Source organism: Budorcas taxicolor, chromosome 14 (genome assembly GCF_023091745.1).
Source record: "Budorcas taxicolor isolate Tak-1 chromosome 14, Takin1.1, whole genome shotgun sequence".
Lineage (NCBI taxonomy): Eukaryota > Metazoa > Chordata > Mammalia > Artiodactyla > Bovidae > Budorcas > Budorcas taxicolor.
Genome location: NC_068923.1, coordinates 30,130,821 through 30,152,794, shown reverse-complemented (window position 1 = coordinate 30,152,794; position 21,974 = coordinate 30,130,821). Strand labels below are relative to the sequence as shown.

Here is a 21,974-nt window from a genome sequence, read left to right as displayed (position 1 = left end):
ATACCAAGTGCCCACGTTCAGTTCAGTTCAGTTGCTCAGTCGTGTCTGACTCTTTGCAACCCCATGAATCGCAGCACACCAGGCCTCCTTGTCCATCACCAACTCCCAGAGTTCACTCAGACTCAAGTCCATCGAGTCGGTGATGCCATCCAGCCATCTCATCCTCTGTCGTCCCCTTTTCCTCCTGCCCCCAATCCCTCCCAGCATCAGAGTCTTTTCCAATGAGTCAACTCTTTGCATGAGGTGGCCAAAGTACTGGAGCTTCAGCTTCAGCATCATTCCTTCCAAAGAAATCCCAGGGTTGATCTCCTTCAGAATGGACTGGTTGGATCTCCTTGCGGTCCAAGGGACTCTCAAGAGTCTTCTCCAACACCACAGTTCAAAAGCATCAGTTCTTTGGTGCTCAGCCCTCTTCACAATCCAACTCTCACATCTATACATGACTACTGGAAAAACCATAGCCTTGACTAGACGGACCTTAGTCAGCAAAGTAATGTCTCTGCTTTTCAATATGCTATCTAGGTTGGTCATAACTTTTCTTCTAAGGAGTAAGCGTCTTTTAATTTCATGGCTGCAGTCACCATCTGCAGTGATTTTGGAGCCCCAAAAAATAAAGTCTGACACTGTTTCCACTGTTTCCCCATCTATTTTCCATGAAGTGATGGGACCGGATGTCATGATCTTCGTTTTCTGAATGTTGAGCTTTAAGCCAACTTTTCCACTCTCCTCTTTCACTTTCATCAAGAGGCTTTTTAGCTCCTATTCACTTTCTGCCATAAGGGTGGTGTCATCTGCATATCTGAGGTTATTGATATTTCTCCCGGCAATCTTGATTCCAGCTTATGTTTCTTCCAGCCCAGCATTTCTCATGATGTACTCTGCATAGAAGTTAAATAAGCAGGGTGACAATATACAGCCTTGACGTACTCCTTTTCCTATTTGGAACCAGTCTGTTCCATGTCCAGTTCTAACTGCTGCTTCCTGACCTGCATACAGATTTCTCAAGAGGCAGGTCAGGTGGTCTGGTATTCCCATCTCTCTCAGAATTTTCCATAGTTTATTGTGATCCACACAATCAAAGGCTTTGGCATAGTCAATCAAGCAGAAATAGATGTTTTTCTGGAACTCTCTTGCTTTTTCCATGATCCAGCGGATATTGGCAATTTGATCTCTGGTTCCTCTGCCTTTTCTATAAAACCAGCTTGAACATCAGGAAGTTCATGGTTCACGTATTGCTGAAGCCTGGCTTGGAGAATTTTGAGCATTACTTTACTAGCATGTGAGATGAGTGCAATTGTGCGATAGTTTGAGCATTCTTTTGCATTGCCTTTCTTTGGAATTGGAATGAAAACTGACCTTTTCCAGTCCTGTGGCCACTGCTGAGTTTTCCAAGTTTACACCTGCAGAAAACTACGACTCCCAGAAGGCTTTGGGAGGCGGACCGCGAAAGGGGCGGAGCCTAAGGGAGAAGGTCGTTGGCCGATTCCATCGTCCAGAGCGGGAAGGGTCGGCTGGGCGGAGTTTGGGAGGGAAGGCCCGACTAGTTGTAAATAGAAATATCGGCGTCCTGCGCGCGTTTGGTACGATCCACGCAGGGGCTCCCTGCTTCCTCGGCCTGCGCTTGAAGTTTCCCGGGCCGGGAGCGCGGCGCCTGCTGGGAAAGCGCCGGGACCGTTGTCCGGGCCAGCGGCGGCCGCGCGGGAGCCGCGACATGCAGAGAACAGACCTGGGCAGCAAGGAGAGCGGCAAGATATGGCACCGCAAGCCATCCCCGGCCACTCGGGACGGGTACAGGCCGCGGCGGGAGGAGGCGCGCGCTGCAGGGGGATGGAGGCTGGCGAGGGGCGGGTCCGCGGCTTCGGGGAGGCGTTTGCGGGTTTGTTTGGGGAAGGTCTCGGGAGGGGGTGCGGGGAACCGGACGGAGGTTCTGGTTTTTTTCCCTGCTCGTGATCGCCCGGTTGGGTGACCTCTGATAAACGCAGGTAGCTTGTGTTTGATGATCCTTCAGTTCAGTCGCTCAGTCGTGTCCGACTCCTTGTGACCCCATGAATCGCAGCACGCCAGGCCTCCCTGTCCATCACCAACTCCCGGAGTTCACTCAGACTCACGTCCATCGAGTCAGTAATGCCATCCAGCCATCTCATCCTTTGTCGTCCCCTTCCCCTCCTGCCCCCAATCCCTCCCAGCATTAGAGACCCCCTTTCCCTGTCTTGGGGACAGGAGTTTCAATTAGGATCAGCGTGGAGGGCCTGATTTATACTGGGGAGTTTGCACTTCTGATGGGAGCCAGGACTGCCTGCTTTAATTAGCCCGGAATCCCTATGGTATTCCTGGCACGCGGTAGATGCTCAGTAACTTATTTGTTAATTATAACATCTGGGAAAGAACTCAGGAGGAGGAACGGATGCCAGAGAAGAATGCACTTCTCTCTTTTCCAAATGCCATCCTTGAATCTTTTATCCATTCTTGAATCATTGTTAGCAGTCAGGCATGCAAGCATTCTAGTCATCAATTATTTGATGAGCACCTACTTCCTTGCCAAGCTTCTAAGCGCTGGGGGACAGTTGTGGAACGGAACAAACTTCTGGTTCTCTCGGAGTTTATGCATTAATGTGTATCCAGCGTACGTCAGCCTTCTAGTAAGGTCAGTGTTGCTGCTGCTTTTTTAAAAAATAGACTTTGTTTCTTTAGGACAGGTTTAGGTTCGCAGCAAAATTGAGAAGAAGGTACAGAGATTTCCCATGCATCTATTGCCTCCACACACGCCTAGCCACACCTTTATTAATGTCCCCCACCAGAGCAGTATGCTTGTTGCAGTTGCTCAGCCTGTGTTGACGCATGGTTACCAACCGAATTCCACTGTTTACATTAAGATTCAGTCTTCGTGTTCTACATTCTGTAGGTTTGGACAAATGTATAATGACCCTTCCACCATTATGGTCTCATACAAAATATTTTCACTGCTCTAAGAATCCTCTTGCTCTGCCCATTCATCCTTTCCTCCCCAGCTCTTCCTTTCATTCTTTTCCCTCCTCTCTGTCCTGTTTGATGCTCTTGTGTGACTTTAATGGGAGCCTTTGTCCCAAAGTGGTGCCATATTGGTGCCATGTTAATCTTACTGCTTTTAATCCCTTAGGATTCCATTGACTTTACTGCCTCACTTGTGATCATATTTCATGTGTTTCTCATTCTAGTAATTTTTCTGTTGATTCTTTGGTTGCTTCTCAAAAAATCAGTAGACTTTGAGTGCCAACTGCAAAAGCACAGTGCTGCACATGATACCATCAGCTTATTTGGTTTCTGGTTCTTCTCAGTCCTCCAGGAATGTTGCCGTCCCATCGTCTCCATTGAATTAATATTTTGTCTGGAACAAGAATTCTCCCATATAGATTTTTCACTCCCAAATTTGGAGTTTATGTAAATATCACCTCTACTTCTTTAAAAAAATTTTTGTTTGTTTGTTTTGGCTGTGCTGGGTGCTAGTTGTGGTGTGTGGAATCATAGTTCACCCGCCAGGGGTTGAGCCCACGTCGCCTGCCTTAGAAGGTGGATTGTCAGCCCCTGGACCACCAGGGAAGTCCCAACACCGCCTCTACTTCTGAGATTCTAAATGTTCTATAAATTATGCCTACCCACAATAATTGTTTTTCTTACTGTTACTATCTAGATACACATACAAGATTCAGAAAATGACTCACATTTGTGTGAAAATGTCCTTCTCTGTTTCTTCCACTAAAATATAGTTTCTTTTTGTTCATTAACACCCACTGTTATGATGCTGAGAAGGGCAGCGGGTGGGGAGCGCTGACTTTGAAGTCAGAGGGACTGCAGTAGAAGTGAATGTCCGCCCACCAGCTCGGTGGCCTTGGGCAAGTTAATCTTAGGCAGTAAGTGAAGATAGTCGCACTTAACAGCAAGATCGTCTTAGGGAATTAGTGTCTCATGTTTCTGGGTATTCAGTAAATATTTGATGTTTTTATTATGTTTAAGGACTGAGGAGCACCATCAGGCAAATTATGAGCCGTTGAAAAACAGTTCTAAAATAAATACTTGTATGTGTGATTTATATGAAAAGTCAGAAGGACAGAATTTTGCTATTAAATGTGATTATGTCATGATGGTACGGTTATAATAAAATTATTAGTGTCTTTCTGTATTTTCCATATTTTGAACAATGATCTTGTAATTTTGTAATACACACACACATAGTAAACATTATAGAAAAAAGACTGGAGGGGAAAGTCGTTTGCTTGGTCGAAGTTTAATTGCCAAGGAACATCTTGATGTTACTTATTGTCTCAATACATTCTCCCCACTCCCCTTCAGGAATGTCAGAGAAAAATCAGAGCTGGACAGAAGTTAAAGTGGTGAAAAGAGACATTATTCAGGACTGTTATTGCAAGAGAGGAAGCAAGACCTCAGTGTAGAACTGGAGTTATGGTTCTGGGCTCGGTTTGGAATACAGCCTGAGCAAGAGGGAAGTTATAAACAGAGAGCGAGGTAGGGGTCAGAGGATGGAAAATTACCAAGAGAAAACATCTGGGGTAAATCTACCTCACAGGATTCTTGCTGAAGATCAGACAGCAGTTGGGAGATGATGGAGAATGAGGAACCCCATCAGGTGTCAAGGATGACGGTATTAAAGGTAGGGGGTTCTGATTAAACTGACTGAGCATGCTTGCTAAAGTTAGATTTTTCAAGGGAATGTACAGATGAGCCTAGGAGAAGGTTCTGAAGCCTGACTAAAGTTTGGTCAAGCCAAGAATCTTTGTCAGGAACTGGATAGAAATAGTTTTACTGTTTCATCCAATGAGTCTCAAAAGCCTTATTTTTAAATAAAGTAAAGAAAGTGTTTGATATACTTAATTTGGTGGTTTTTAAATGAAGTGATAATGAGGCAACTGTTTCTAATATTAAAATTCATTAAAAGTCAATTAAGAAATTTCATGATTTGAAAACTTGTTGCAGGAGAGAGTGGGCTTCCCAGGTGGCACTACTGGTAAAGAACCCACCTGCCCATGCAGGAGACATAGAGACGCGAGTTCAGTCCCTGGGTGGGGAAGATCCCCTGGCGGAGGGCACAGCAACACACTTCAGTGTTCTTGCCTGGAGAACCCCATGGACAGAGGAGCCTGGCAGGCTACAGTCCATGGCGCCTCGAAAAGTCAGACATGACTGAAGCGCCTTAACATGCATGCATGCAGGAGAGAGTGGGGTTACTCTGGTCTTCATGACCCAGATATACACACATGTATTATTTTAAGGAGTTAATTGGTTCTGCAGATTTATAAATTTTCTTTTCAGCAGATATATGGTACTTGATCTTCCTCTCAAAAAATAATACCTTTAGACAGATATAATCATATGTTTAGATTGAAACTAAAGCTCCAATACTTTGGCCACCTGATGCGAAGAGCCGACTCGTTGGAAAAGACCCTGATGCTGGGAAAGATTGAGGGCAGGGGGAGAAGAGGGTGACAGAGGATGAGATGGTTGGATGGCATCACTGACTCAATGGACACGAGTTTGAGCAGATTCCCGGAGGTGGTGAAGGACAGGGAAGCCTGGAGTGCTACAGTTCACAGGGCCGCAAAAAGTCGGACATGACTGAGCGAGTGAACAACAACAACAGATGCACTTGAAAATAAAATTCACGTCCACTTGGAGCACCCTGAGTCACAAAAACAAAATCTCATCGGGGTATCTTAAAATTAGGATATTGAATTGAAGTTTTTCTTACATATGGTAGTTTGTGATTTATATAAAACTACTTTTCGTTAATTACTTCATTGTTTATGTATGTTGCTTGGGGTAACAATCCAACTACTTGGTCAAAAATACATTTTCTTATCATATCCTGTTGTCTGTCACTTAATCACAGCTTACAAATCTGCTCATGTGAATTTTTTTAAGTAATTTATTTATTGGCTGTGCTGGGTTTTCGTTGCCACCCGGGCTCTCCTCTAGTTGTGGCGAGCAGGGGCTGCTCTCCAGATGTGGTGTGCAGGTTTCTGTTGTTGCGGAGCACGGGCTCTAGGGTGCACAGCCTTCAGTAGTTGCAGCAGAAAGGCTCAGTAGTTGCAGTTCCTGGGCTCTAGAGCACAGGCTCAATAGCTCTGGTGCACAAGCCTAGTTGTTCTCCAGCATGTTGTTCTGTGGACTCGTTTGGGACCAGGGATGGAACCAGTGTTCCCTGCATTGGCAGATGGAATCTTTACCACTGAACCACCAGGGAAACTATTTTTTTAGTGTCTGTCTTTACTACTGTGCTGAAAGCTTCATAAGGGCAGGGCCTCTGTCTATCAACTACCCTTATCTCCTGGCTTATGCAGTGTCTGATGCTTTGTGAGTTTTTAGGTGTTTGATGAATAAACGCACAGTAGCAACTCTGATAATAACATCCTATACAGTTTTCAGAAGTCACTGTATGGTTGCTTCTAGGAAAGGAGGAGGAGCAGTAGAAGAGGGAAGAAGGGGCAGGCAAAAAACTTCAAAATTAGTGAGGTGTACTGCACAATGCATGGGCTTCGTAATAACAAGTAATGCGTGACATAGCGTTTAATGGGTTTTTGTTTTGTTTGTTTTTTGGCAGAATTATAGTGAACATCATTCACAACACTTCGGATTACCTTCCCAAAGTTTTAAGATTCTTGAACGCGGCTTTTGATAGCTCAGGTGATTGTTTAATTGCTGGGGACCATCACGGAAATATCTATGTTTTTGACTTGTGTGGAAACAGGTGAGCAAATACTTTGGATATTTACCAAGTGATTACTTTCTTGACTATTTTAGTACCTACTATTGATTATTTATTTAGAAAGATTTATCAAGTACTGTATTTCAGATACTTTGTAAATTTCTGCCATTAGTGCTGGTGGAATAAAGTGAGAAAGAATAGACAAAATGGTTGGGGTTTTTTTTTCTTTTTTTTTTTTAAAGAAAATTAAAGTTCTCGTATTAACAGCATCTCTAGTAGCTTGTTTTTTCTTAAATTTCAACCTTCATTATTTCTAGTTTATCAGCTAATATCTGGAACCTGTTTAGAAAAAGCACAGTGGCCTTTACATAATGCACTACTGTCAGAGTGAACTAGATCTAAGAATCTTTACAGATTTGGTCATCACTCTTCCTCCTCTTCTTTTCCTTTACCAGACAATTTAGTGAGAACGCATTAGGTGGGAATTGATCGAGGCAGTCATCGCTGCAGTGGGGGTAGGTGGAAAGGGAGGGTCAGAAAGTGTCTGTGTGGGGATGGGAGCAGTCGTGGGAAAGACGCGGGCTTTGGTCGAATGAGTGTATTGAGGCTAATGGGGGCCAGGTTCCTGACTACTGGAAAGCGGAGTTGCAAATATGGAAAAGGAGAAAACTACACTAAACCCTCTGGACCTGGATTGGATTTGGTTCTGTTTGTATGAATCCTTGGTTTTGAATATATAGAGACAGAGAAATAAACAGAGGTGTGTGTATGAGAAAGTGAATGAATTATATGGACATAAATTTCCTAGCTTTGTTCACTCATAGGGCCTGGAAGCAATAATACCCCAGTAGTAATGAATATACCCAGTGCCCAGTTCTTTTCTAAATATCAGTCTGCTTCAAGGAATTGGGGATCCTTGGAAAAACAGCCAGTTTTAGGATGGAGGCAGGGAAGATACAAGATAAGCCTGCAGTGCTTTGTAGCCAGAAAGAAGGACTCAGTCAAAGAAGGATGGGGATGTGTCCAAAGGACAGAAATGTCACCTTGAAGGTGCTCTCTCTGGGCAGATTAGAGACAGTGAGTTTCAAAATGAATGATAGTGGTGGCTCATAACCCACTAAATAAAATGAAAATCTATGAATTCATGCTGTAGTTAACAGTTTAATGAGAATAGATGCTTGCAGTCACAGAGTACCTCCCCCCAAAATACTTACTAAAGAGGAAAAGCAGTAATTTTACAGTGAAGAAGCCTGGCAGACACCACCTTATCAAAGGATTAAAGTTGAAATAACCAGTAGTGGGGCAAATCAAAGTTTGTATGCCACCTGATAGGGTGCAGTGGTAAGAACATAGTGTCACTTCTGTCATATTCCTGCCAAAGACAGGTGACCCGAGTCTAATCAGGAGAACCAGCTGGCAAAGCTAAATTAAGGTCATTGGATAGCAAGACTGGCTTGTGACCTTCACAAGGGTCAGGGGCATGAAAGATGCGGAAAGCCTGAAGACTCTTGCAGACGGAGGGAGCCTAGACACATGACAAGTCAAGGCTTGGATCTGGACTGATCTCTTTGCTGTAAAGGACGTTTTTAGGACAATGGACAAAACTGAGGTCTGGGGATTAGACAGTAGTAATATATAATGTAGTTTTCGGATTTTGATGATTTTATTGTGATTATATAGGAAAATTTCCTTGTTCATAGGAAACGTGATTTCAGTAACCTATTCTCAATAGTTCAGGGAAAGAAGAGCTCATAAATGATTTATCTGTCTGTAATTTACTGGGTAGAAATGTGTTAATCATTGTTTCCTCTCCTTACCTAATGGTCATAATTCTCCCACCCATTACTCTTGCATAACCTGTGCAGCCAGTTCCCAATCTTAAATCAATATACCTGTCTCTCTGCTCCCACTAAACAAATAAAAATCCCAAACTAAACAAAATAAAAATAATTGTTGATTGACTCCATTATAGAGCAGTGAACTTCAACATCAGTGATGCTAGTACTTCATTTGCTTATATCTGTTGTCATTTACTCTTTCACTCTTCTCTGAGTTTTCCAAACCTTAACCAATTTCTGTGGTTCCTTGTGTTCAGACTCTACTCTTACTCTGACTGCCTAGCCTCCTAATTCATGGAAAGATAGATACCCTCAAGCTTCCTTTCCTTCTTCCCACCACAACCTCAAATATATCTGTAAGTCCAACCGTTTGTAAAACCAGATGATCCTCATTCGTAACACTGCTAATCTCTGTCTTCTATGGCTGCCCGTGGGACGTTGCACCCTGAATGTTCCTCGCTTTTATTCTGTGCACTGTTCCTTTTCTCTCCGTAAATATTCGCATCCGAGTAGAGGTACGTGTGGCGTAGCTGTGACGTGAGATCAGGCCTGTCTAATCCTAAAGGCCACTACAGTGGGCTCACTCATAATCTTCCTAATCGCTTAATCCAGTGGTCTCGTTTCAGTTCTCTTCTTACTAAATACTTGTCTTCCATCCTTTATGAAATTTTTCTTTTGCTTCAAGGTACAACTCTTTCCTGACTTTTCCGCCTCTGAGGTCGGTTTTCCCCTTGCTTTGCTGACTTTTTCCACTGTCTTTGCCCTTACTGTCCTGCTACTGGGGCATTTGTCCCCAGCATGCTTCTTTCTGTATTCTCGGTATTCTTTTTTAATCGGCTCATTACCACCAAGCTTCAGGCTTCAGCTGCCATGGAACATTGTTAACTCAGACCTGCTTCTCCCGCCCACTGGGGAGCTTCTAGATAGCACTGTCTAATGTGGTAGCCACTAACTGCCCTCAGCCCTTGAGAGGTGGCTTGGCCAAGTGGAGATACATTGATGGTATAAAATACACTGGGTTTTGAAGACTCACTGTGATAAAAAAGAATGTACAATATCTCTGATAATTTTTTATTAAATGTTGAAATGATAATATTTTAGATACACAATGAATTAAGTTTAATATGTTAAGATTAATTTTTAACTTTTAATGTGGCTTCTAGAAAATTTTTAGTAACACACATGGCCTGTATTCCATTTCTTTGGGATAGCACATCTCTAAATGCTTTTCAAAGGCCTTAATCAGTTCAGTTCAGTTCAGTTGCTCAGTTGTGCCGACTCTTTGTGACCCGGTGGACTGCAGCACGCCAGGCCTCCCTGTCCTTAATGCTACATGTTTAAAACCAGAATTACTATTTCCTGCCGCCACACTTATTCTTCTTTTGCCTAAGTTTGAAAACTTCATTTTTTTGGTTAATGAAACTCTACCTAGGTGCCAAGTACTCTGCTAAGCACTTAAACACACATTATTTCACTTAATCATCATGTCCTTTAACCATCACAACAACATCAACAACCTTATGAGACATCTTTTATCTCCACTTCACATGTGAGGGATTCCTGATTCCTCCCTCTTCACCCCCTGTTTGATGCATCACCAGACCTTTCTCCCCTTGACTTCTGACACCTCTTCTATTCTTCCTTTCCATTTTACACCCAGAATCCTCTTCCTAAAAGACATGCCTGGCCGTGATTCTGGTCTGCTCAAAAATTCTCGATGGCTTCCCATCCCACGTAAGTAAGATCCAAACTCCTTTCCATGGAAGGTACCACTCTTCGTCATCTGCTTTTGTTCTGCCAAAATGGGAGTTCATTTTCCTGGGTTTCATTTTCTTTTTCTCTAAGGACTCCGCTGACATGAAGTTTTACGATATTGGAAGAAATTCTGATACTAACACAGTAATCTCTTACTAGGTTTAATCTTGTTCAGCGAACAGCACAAGCTTGCACAGCTCTGGCCTTTAATCTTCATAGGAAGTCTGAATTCCTTGTGGCATTAGCTGATTATTCTATTAAATGTTTCGATACAGGTAAGAAGTCCTATTTATTTTTTGAAACAGAGTGACTTGTAGGTGGAAATACTGCAGGGAGTTGGCCAGTCTGTACAGTCTGAGGGGAGGGAGCAGACCCCACAAGACAGCTCTCACTTCAGACACTGGCCACAAGTTTGGGGGTCCCAAGGCCCTCCTCACATCAGATCAACAGGCTGCAAATTCAGGGTTCCCCACAGCTACCCCCAGGTTTGAGAATTCAGTAGAATGACGCACAAATTTCACTATGCTTATGATTATAGTTTTTAAAAAATAACTTATAGCAAAAGGATACAAATTAAAACCAGCCAAAGGAAGAGATGCATAGGGTGGATTCTGGGAGGCTCCCAAAAGAGATGCTTCCATCATCCCCAAGGACACATTACTTTCCCAGCATCCACACGTGGCCATCTGCAGCAAGTCCTGCCTCACCAGGAAATTGACCCAAGCTCTTGAGTTTTTACTGGGACTCATCAGCATTTGGTTGCCAACTTGGTTGAACTCCATTTCTAGCCTCCTCCTCTCTGGAGGTTGGGCTAATAGTATGAGACCCAAAGCCTCAGCCTTCTTATCACTCACATGGTTGGTCGTTATGGTGTGGCCAGTCCCCACTCTGAGGTTCTCTCCGTAGCACAAACCATCTGTTTTGTCCAGGGACCTACCACAGATAACAGAGACACTCTCACCACTGGGGAAATTCCAAGGGTGTAGAGGTTGCTGGACAAAGGCCATGCATACCTCTCTTTGAACGCCAAATTCCTTACTGCACATGTACGAGAATAAATACTGTTTAAATTTTGCATGTGTATTGATATTTTTTGCCATATTACATTTTTTAATAGAGAACTAAAGAGTTCTATAAACTGAACTTATTATTAAGAAAAAAAATCTCAGCTGTGTTGTTTTTTCTTGTTATTAATGTATCAGATACAACATTTAGAAAGATTGTAAACAATAGAATAGTAATAATAGTATTGGCTAACACTTACATAGTGTTTACTCCTTGCCAGGTATTGTTCTATGATTTTATACATATTATTAATTTTAATCATCATAGTAACCCACAGAGATGGTTACTGTTGTTATGCCCAGTTTTCAGATGAGGAAACTGAGGCACAGAAATAGATTAACCAGGTTTCCACAGCTTGGTAAACAGCGGAGCCAGGATTTCTAATCTGGGAGTCTTGCTGTAGGCCCCTGCCCCCAGGCATTGCCACCCTCTCACAGCACTTGCAGGAAGGAAAGGCAGTCGTGCCCAGAGACAGTCAGTGCTTTTATATCGGGGGCCCACCTGTCTACTCTGTTTTCTTTGCATATACCTTTTTTATATTTTAACAAATATATGATCATCCTATCTGTATCATTTGGTAGAATCACTTCCTTCCCTTGTGAAAAATTTATGTGTTTAAGATCAATACTTAATAATTCTACTCTAGAAATGTTTACAATACCACAATTACTACTATTGTTTGGCCTCACCCTGCAGGCTTGTGGGCTCTTAGTTCCCCAACCAAGAAATTGAACCGGTGCCCCCTGAAGTGGAAGCACGGACTCCTAACTGCTGGGCCACCAGGGAATTCCTAATACCATGACTATTAATGTTTAACCTATTACCTTTTGGTGGATTTGAAACTGTTTTCAGTTTTTGGTATTACAAACACTGCTGATACAGAAGTTCTGATACACTGTCTTTAAACTCACCTGTGGCTGCTTTCCTTGGATTCCGTCAGTCTCTTCTGTCATCTTAGTTGTATCTTTCATACCTTCTCCTGTCTTATTGAAACCCCTTGTAACAAAGCCCTTTCCTTAGGTGTTGTCTCCACCTCCCCAGCCACCCCCCTTTCTTCGCTGCCAAGCCCTGCTTCTCCACCGCGCCCATGCATGGATTCTGACTCTTGCCTCTTCCCCTGCGAACCCCACTCCAGGCTTCTGAGCCTTCTGTCTCCAAGGTCTTTAGTGACCTCTGATCGTATAAATCCTCTTCATACTTTTCGTTTTGTTTCTCCATAGCTTTTAACACTTTAGCTCACTTCAGGAGTCTTGGTTTTCTACTGTTAACCTCTCTTGGGTCTACTTTTCTGACTTCTTTTTTGGGTTCTTTTGTGATTCCTGGACTTTTGAATGGGGCTTCCCTGGTGGCTCACACGGTAAGCAATCTGCCTGGAAGGTAGAAGACCCACGTTCAATCCCTGGGTTGAGAAGTTCCCCTGGAGAAGGAAATGGCAACCCACTCCAGCTGGGTATTTGACCCAATTAAAAAGAAAAAGTAGAGGAACCCACATAGGTTGTCAACTTTTAATTTTGTTAATTGACATTGGAAAAAACAATATAACTTCATGAAATGGAGTTGTTGTTTTTTTTTAACAAACTTAGAAGTATATAATAGATTTAAAGGTAGTATTTTAAATTTAGTTTTGTGAAAAACTCATCATGTTATGCTTATTTTTCTCTTCTCACTGAAGGCCAATGAAAAATTGCCCATTAAGAGACGCCAGACTTCAGACTGGTGTTTGGAAACCAGTCCTCCCTTCCTAAGAGTTTATCTGTTCCTCTGTCTTCAGTTTGACCTACTTTGTATCTTAATGTTTCCCAGATTTACATCTGGCTTTCTGGCTCTTCTCCCCTGGTGCATCTTTCTGGAGGAACAAACCAAGTCTGACCATAAAACTGTAACATGCCTGTCATAGGAAACTTGGAAACACAGAAAAATGCAAAGAGAAAATAAAAATCACTACAATTTTACTACCCATTGATAATTATCGTGGAGAGTTTTTGATGTTTTCAGACTTTTTTCTTCTGCCTGTGTGTCACACATTCAGACACACACACACCGAATCAGTTTTTAGAAATCAAATCTGTCATCTTTTCTGACACTGCTAAGTCTGATCCCCCTCGTGTATTTATGTCACATAGCAGAGTCACCTCCTGTTTATTTAACTAAACCGGAGCCACTGAATCACTGAGTCCTTTGAATTTTTTCCTTTGTAGCTCTTGAGTTGGTTCCTTTCCCCATGCCACATGCTTAGTAGAGACCCTTCTCATCCCCTGCCTGGATTATCACAGCAACAGATTAACTAGCCATTTTGTGACCTCTTCCTCCTCTCCAGTATATTCACCACGTCTTCAAAGTACTCTTTCTGAAACAGCCCAGACACGAAATTCTTACATATAAAACTATTTCAAGAGAAAGCCCAGGCTTCTGTCATGTCACGTTCAAGACTGTTCTTAAACCCCCCTTCAGCCTCATCTCCTCCTGCCCCCCCTGATAATCCACGTGACTACCATGTCCCCCCGGTGCACTTCATCAGCCAGTCAGAGGCTTCTGTTCTTTTCAGATGTTAATGGAGCTGAAGGGACCTCATGTGATCCCTGGCCATCAGTTGAATCTGTTCTTGGATGAAATACCAGGTGTGACCTGTATGACTATTTGCCTTTTTCCCTCAGTCACCAAGGAGCTGGTTAGCTGGATGAGAGGGCATGAATCATCGGTGTTTTCGATCTCTGTGCACGGATCGGGAAGATACGCCATCACCACCTCCTCTGATACAGCACAGCTCTGGGACTTGGATACCTTCCAGAGAAAAAGAAAGCTGAATATTCTCCAGTCTGTGGGAATACAGAAGGTCAGTGGATGGAGCACGTCTTGGTCTGTGGTGCTTCTCAGGCTAGTTTCTGGATCAGCTGGATACGGATGTTAAAAGTAATGTTTCACTTTGTCTCAGTTATGTCAGCAAAAGCAAAACTGTTTTATTATTTATAGTATGTAACTTCAACTTTAGTTAGGTGATAGTTTTTACTTAGCTGATTGATTTTGTTTTATTTCTTAACCCAGTTATGAAAAAGTCTAAATGTATAGAAGATTTGTAAGAATTTCACAAGGCACACATGTACATCACCACCTAGATCCTACTGTACCAGACTGTACTTCGTTGCTGTTTAGTTGCTAAGTTGTGTCCAACTCTTTGTGACCATATGGACTGTAGCCCGCCAGGCTCCTCTGTCCATGGGATTCTCCAGGCAGGAATACTGGAGTGGGTTGCCATTTCCTCCTCCAGGGGATCTTCCTGTGTCTCCTGCATTGGAAGGTGAATTCTTTACTGGTAAGCCACCTGGGAAGCCCATACCATACTTACTATATTATGGATCTATGCATCTGTCTGTCCCTTCGTTTATTAACTCACTTTTTTTTTTTAAGTAAATTTCAGAACATCAGTACACTTGCTCATCAGTGCTTCAGCCTGCATTTAAATTGGGTTTAGTATTGATGTAAACTCTTGTTTTTAATGCATGTCTTAAGCATTCATTTGTTAAATTTTGATAAATGCATATACATTTGTAATGTGCAAACCTATTGTTACCACCGGAGAAGGCAATGGCACCCCACTCCAGTACCCTTGCTTAAAAAAATCCCATGGATGGAGAAGCCTGATAGGCTGCAGTCCATGGGGTTGCTAAGAGTTGGACACAACTGAGCGACTTCACTTTCACTTTTCACTTTCATGCATTGGAGAAGGAAATGGCAACCCACTCCAGTGTTCTTGCCTGGAGAATCCCAGGGCCGGAGGAACCTGGTGGGCTGCTGCCTATGGGGTCGCACAGAGTCGGACACAACTGAAGTGGCTTAGCATAGCATTGTTACTACCATCCCAGAAAGTTCCATCATATCCCTTCCCAGATAAGCACTCCTCTGATGTTTTTCTACTGTGGGTTAGTTTTATCTGTTCTAAAATTTCACAGAAGTAGAGCTTTTCAGTAATAGTGTGTGTAAAGCCTTTTTTCATTCAGCATCATGTTTTTGAGATTCATCCTTGCTGTTTTATGTATCAGTAGCTTGTACCTTTCTATTGCTTATCAGTATTCCATTGTACACGTGTATCACTTTTTAAAAATCCATTTCTTGTGTTTTTAAGGTTTGTTTTTGTTTGCTATTTGATTAGCTAAATGCTGTTTTCAGGATTGCATGTCCCATTTAATCATATTGCTTCAGGTTATATTATACCTGCAGTATTGCTTTTAATTTCTTGGTTATTAGCATGAACAACTAGCAGTTCATGTCAACCAAAATCTTATTTTGTAGTCTCCACAAAAATCCCAGGGTTCTTAATCATTTAAAAAAGATATAAGTTATAGCCAGCTTACTCATCAGGAATTTAGGTCAAATGCCTTAGTAGGTTTTTTCTTCAATTGCTTTAATACTTAAATTATTTTAAAGTCTAAGAAAGAGAACACTGAGAGTTGAAGCCACAATGGAAACAGTCATGAAACAATGACACAAAAACCATCTGTTATTTTTACCATGAAACTAGAATAGTGCACACTGAATAGCTGCCATATTAACCTTGGCTTGGTTGTTCAGACATTTTAGTTTAAAAAAATAGGATTCCAAATCTTAGTGATAGAATAAATGTAGTATTGCAGTAGACAGGTAAGTATATTGTTCTAAAATAATAGAATATCATAGTCTATCTTTAAGTTACCAGCAAGCTCTTCCTCAAAAGACTAGATAGTAAACATCTTTGGCTTTGCTGGCAAAGAGCAAAATTGAGGATATGTGTGTACTTTCATAACCACCTGAAATGACAGAATTTTAAAACATAAAACTCATTCTCCTGGGCCGTACAAGAACTGGAGATGAGTCAGATGGTTGTCACTCCTGGCTTATTCTGTTGAAAACAGGAAGTAATTGTAAACTAAACTTACAGCAAAACTTTAATTCTTATGAAGTTTTTATTAAACTTATATTTTTACTGTGGTTTTTTACTTTTAAACTTTTATTGGGATATATTTGATTTACAATGTTGTGTCACTTTCAGAGGTATAGTAAAGTCAATTAGTTATACATATACACATGTCCACTCTTTAGATTCTTTTTTTTTTTTTTAAGTTTATTTATGTATTTGTCTGCCCCAGGTCTTAGTTGAGGTACACCGAATCTTCCTTGTGGCACACAGACTCTAGCTTGTGGCACGTGGGCTCAGGTTGTGCATGGGCTCAGTAATTGTGCGTGGGCTTAGTTTCCCCGAGGCAGGTGGGGTTTTAGTTCCTTGACTAGGGATTGAACCTTCGTCCCCTGTGTTGCAAGGCAGATTCTTAACCACTGGAACACCACAGAAATCCCTTTCTAGGTGTTTTCCCATATAAGCCATTACAGAGTATTGAGTAGAATTCCCTGTGCTATGCAGTAGATTCTTTTTAGATCTGTTTCACCTACAGTAGTGTATAGATGCCAGTCTCAGTCTCTCGTTTATCCTTCCCCCTTTTATCCCCTGGTAACCATAACTATAAAGAAAGCTGAGCGCCGAAGAATTGACGCTTTTGAACTGTGGTGTTGGAGAAGACTCTGGAGAGTCCCTCGGACTGCAAGGAGATCCAATCAGAAAGGAGGTCAGTCCTTAGTGTTCATTGGAAGGACTGATGCTGAAGCTGAAACTCCAATACTTTGGCCACCTGATGCAAAGAACTGACTCACTGGAAAAGACCCTGATGCCGACAAAGATTGAAGGCGGGAGGAGAAGGGGACGACAGAGGATGAGATGGTTGGATGGCATTACCGACTCAACGGACATGAGTTTGAGACACAACTGAGTGACTGAACCAAACTGAACTGAACCATAAGTTTGTTTTCTACATCTGTGACTCTACTTCTGTTTTATAACTAAGTTCATTTGTACCGTTTTTTTTAGATTCCACATTTAAGTGATGATATTTGTCTTTCTGTGTCTGACTTCACTCAGTATGACAATCTTTAGGTCCATCCACTTGCTGCAGATGGCATTGTTTTGTTCTTTTTTATGGCTGAGTCTGCTTTTATATTTTAAATACAAATTTTGTGATTTTTTTTCCCATTGATGACACATGGTAACACATGATGATATGGGTTTCATTTATGATGGCTCTTTTAATCTAAAATGGTCTCCCACCTTTTCTCTTTTATTCCCATAACATTAATTTTTTTTTTTTTTTTTTAAAACCAGGCCAGTTAGTTGTGTTGGAAAATGCCACACATTCTGGATTTGTGTTACTGTCTCCTCATTGCATCATTTAACTTGTTTTCTCACCTGATATCTTGTACGTTCAGTTCAGTCACTCAGTTGTGTTTGACCCTTTGCGACCCCATGGACTGCAGGGCACCAGGCTTCACTGTCCATCACCAACTCCACCTGGAGCTTGCTCAGGCTCATATCCATCAAGTTGGTGATGCCATCCGTCTCATCCTCTGTCCTCCCCTTCTTCTCCCGCCTTCAATCTTTCTCAGCATCAGGGTCTTTTCCAGTGAGTCAGTTCTTCGCATCAGTGGCCAAAGTATTGGAGTTTCAGCTTCAGCATCAGTCCTTCCAATGAATATTCAGGGCTGATTTCCTTTAGGATTGACTGGTTTGATATCCTTGCAATCCGAGGGACTCTCAAGAGTCTTCTCCAACACCACAAGTGAAAAGCATCAATTCTTGGGTGCTTAGATTTCTCTATGGTCCAACTCTCACATCCATAGATGACTACTGGAAAAACCATAGCTTTGACTAATGATCCTTTGTTGCAAAGTAACAGCCGATGCCACTGATTTCTTGTAAACTTGAATTTAAGCCTAAAATCTTGAGTAGATTCACATGAATCATTTTTGACAAGCTATTCACCTTGTGTGTAAGATGGAAATAATAATAGTGCTTACCTCAGGGTTGGTTTCGGGACTGAGTATGATAATCTATGCAAAGCCCTTAGCACAAAGCTTGTGCATAGTAAGTGCTTAGTTAGCTGCAGCTGCTGTTCTTTCTATATTGCTGTTATTTTTGTTATCTATCATCCAGCTTTATAGGATTATTTCAGTGCAATTAGGTGTCTTCTAAAAAGCTATAAGGTAACTGTATTCTTTTTCTTGTGAACTATATTAAATAGATGCATAATCCCTTATTAGCAACTCAAAAACCCAGATGTTTTTTAATAACTCATTTGGTGGCAGAATCTGATTGGAATTCATCTGGCAGCAAAATCTGAACTAAGTTGACATGAGGCTGAAATATTAATATATTTGAGTATGGGGTGCTGCTCCAAGTCACTGAGAGTTCTATGTAATATTATAGATTATGCATTGTATTGGGCTTCCCTGGTGGCTCAGATGGTAAAGAATCTGCTTGCAGTGCGGGAGACCCAGGTTTGATCCCTTTCTCAGAGCAGTTCTGAATTCTGGAACACATCTTCCCTAAAGGTTTCGGATTAGAAACTATCAGTCAGTAGTTTGACTTTGACTTCAAAATGGTTTTAAAGAATTTACTGCTCCATCTGCTTTCCACTGATTTTTCTACCTAGCAGCAGCGGTAATTGATAGCAATACCACAGGTGGCTCGGTGTTAAAGAATCAACCTGCAGTGCAGGAGACGCAAGGAGACTTGGGTTCAATCCCTGGATCAGGAAGATCCCCTGGAGGAGGAAATGGCAATCCACTCCAGGATTCTTGCCTGGAAAATCCCTTGGACAGAGGAGCCTGGCAGGCTACGGTCCATAGCATCACAAAGAGTCCAACACACCTAAACAGCAGCAGTAATAGATACCAGCTGTGGAGTCCTTATTATATACTTGGGCTTCCCTGGTGGCTCAGAGGTTAAAGCGTCTGCCTGCAATGCAGGAGACCTGGGTTCGATCCCTGGGTCGGGACGATCCCCTGGAGGAGGAAATGGCAACGCACTCCAGTACTCTTGCCTGGAGAATCCCATGGACAGAGGAGCTTGGTGGGCTACAGTCCATGGGGTCGCAAAGAGTCGGACATGACTGAGCGACTTCACTTTACTATTATATACTTAACACTTTGTTTTGTTATTTTTAAGCTTAAATAAAGGTGGATACAGTTATCCACATTTTACAGTTGGGGAAACTGCACTTCAGAAATATTAAGTAACTTGCCCAGTGTCACGTAGCTTATGAAAAAGGTACAGTTCTCAGTTGAAGCTTGGTTTACTCTGAAGTCGCTCCATTATGCTCTCAGGTGAACCAATTACATTTCTTCGAATTAGAAAATTTTGATTCTTTTGTTGATACTAGGAGGTAGGACACTTAGCTCTGTTAGCTAGAGATTTTGGAATAAATCCTGAGATTTCTGTTTACTGTGGTTCAGTATGAATCAGACAAGGTTTCGTGATGATGGCATCAGAGAACACTTAATAAGTGTCATAAGCTTAGTCTGTATACGAATGGGCACTCACTAAATTTTTGCCAAATTGTACATTTCACCGTTAACTTTCTCTAACTACTATCCTGAACTCTTTTCAACTTTGAAAAGAATTCATGTACCTCTCAAAAGTGAATTGGAAAGCCTAGGATTTTCATGTTTTGTAAGGAAAAGGTGCAGCCAACCTTCAAAAAGTATATTTTGTTAGTACTCTTGAAGTTTTTTCTAAGTATTTTGTGTTTGTCAGGAGATTACACTATCTAAATAATGACATGATTCATTAGGAACAATTTTATAATCATTAAAATCTGGCAATTAAAATTACAAATCTAGTAATGAATAATCATGTAGGCAATAATCTATCACAGCTATTCCTCAAAATAGCAGCTGATGCTCATTAACTTTTAAGCTTTTGCTTCTCCCAGTAGGAATAAACTTTATTACTTTTCTAGAAAAATACTGCTAATTATAATAAAAATTTCAAGACACTTTCTTTGACATCGGATTGGAAACCGTTTTCATGCATCCATTATAGATTGTAATGTATTCACTGACAGTTCTTTCTGTACGACCTTCATATTACAAATCTTCTTAATATAATGGAACTGTTGGCAAAGGACCTACCAGATTGTCTTTGATAAAGTGAGCCTAGGACAAAAGTGAGGAGGAGCTGGATCAGGCAAGGGGCTCGGCATCTGATGTAGTTGAGCTAGCATCTTTTAGAGTCTTACAGCTGTAGTCCTTAGTAGATTGTTCTAACTAACCGGTATGTTCCATAGTACATTTTGTGTGCACACATGTATGTTTTCTAGCATTATTATCAAAAAAGAGATAATGTATTATATATAATATATATGTAAATATATATGTTTACAATGCTCTAAAATTTTAATAGTAATGTTTTTAACTATTAGAATCATTGCCTAACTATATGTATACAATAGCTGCATGACAATAATACAGATTATTTGCAAGGCTGCCATATTTCATGTGGATGCTTTATTGACCCATTGTTTTTGTAACACTGGGGAAAGCCATGGTAGATGCAGTGTTGATCCTGCTTTTTCTCTGGACATCTCTCTCACTACTGTGATGATGGTTACATCTAGATTCTGAATACTCAGAGACACTCTAGTCCAGTGTTAGAGATGCTGAACACTTCATCCCCAAAGAATGTATTGATAGCACTCCCTCTGACACCAGTAAAATTGTGAAGATGTCAGAATAAAAGGAAACAAATCCTTAAAGGTGCTCTGCCTCCTCTACGAGTCCCTGCCCCTCTTTTTCCAACACAAAAACAGTCATATGTTTTAAAAATGATAAAGCTTGTAAAGACACAGTAGTAGACACAAGAAGATGTGTTCAAATATAAAGTGTTATAGTCAGTTCTAATGTGGTTAAGAAGGCCAATCTGGATGGAACCAAAGAACAAATACCTAGAACTCGACATAAACTGTTAAAGGTGAAGATGCATATACTATACAACTTAGTAAGAAAAAGGTTTATTCATTCATTTATTCAACAAAAAACTGTTGCGCACCTTTACTAAGTTCTAGTCATTGCGCTTGCCACTGACCACACAAGAATAAGCAAGATAGACAAGACTCGGTTCTGCCCGCTCAGAACCAACCAACTATCTTCAGCTGTGAAGGATGTTGCATCTCTTGCTGTTTTGTCCACAGTGTTTGGGGTTCCATGCATAGGGCGTCAGGGTAGATTTCCTGTGGGCAGATGACTGTATAAAGAAATTATAATTCTTCTGTGGTTCAGAGGAATAAAATAGAAGATCAAAACTGTATTGAGGGGAAAATAAAGGAAAAAAAAGAATAAATAGCTAGAGCTGTAACTATTAGCTGTTTGCAGGAATTTATTTTGAGGAGATAGCTACGAATGCTTGTCCTTAGGGTATTGAATTTTTTTCATGTTTTTGCTTCCTTTCCTACCTCCCTCTGCGTGTTTTACACAGATGGCACACAAAGTTCTGTTTGAGGCCATTGAAACTTATGAGAAAATATTGGTCAGTTTTAATAAAAATGTCATATTATTGAAGTAAGCATTGCTTACTGCTTATGTAATAGAGAAATAGAAATATGAGAATAAAATTATATTTTCAGCTTTTCCACCAATTTCAATCTCAACTGTGCATTAAATAAATTGAATCTCTAATAAAATATGAGAATCTCTAATAAAATATAAAATCTCTAACATGTATTTTCAAGTTTTTATTTTGCAAATAATGCTTAGCAAACATT

The 21,974-nt window shown here is 41.2% G+C and overlaps 1 protein-coding gene across 1 annotated transcript in view; it reads left to right on the top strand.

Annotated features, from left to right (window-relative positions):
• Window positions 1-1,711: 1,711 nt before the first annotated feature.
• TBC1D31 (TBC1 domain family member 31) overlaps window positions 1,712-21,974 on the top strand; it is a 62,705-nt gene continuing 42,442 nt past the window's right edge. The window contains exons 1-4 of the mRNA XM_052651698.1: window positions 1,712-1,788; window positions 6,593-6,739; window positions 10,450-10,565; window positions 14,010-14,188. Of these exons, the coding sequence (XP_052507658.1) occupies window positions 1,712-1,788; window positions 6,593-6,739; window positions 10,450-10,565; window positions 14,010-14,188 (519 nt within the window). The remainder of the gene's footprint in view (window positions 1,789-6,592; window positions 6,740-10,449; window positions 10,566-14,009; window positions 14,189-21,974) is intronic.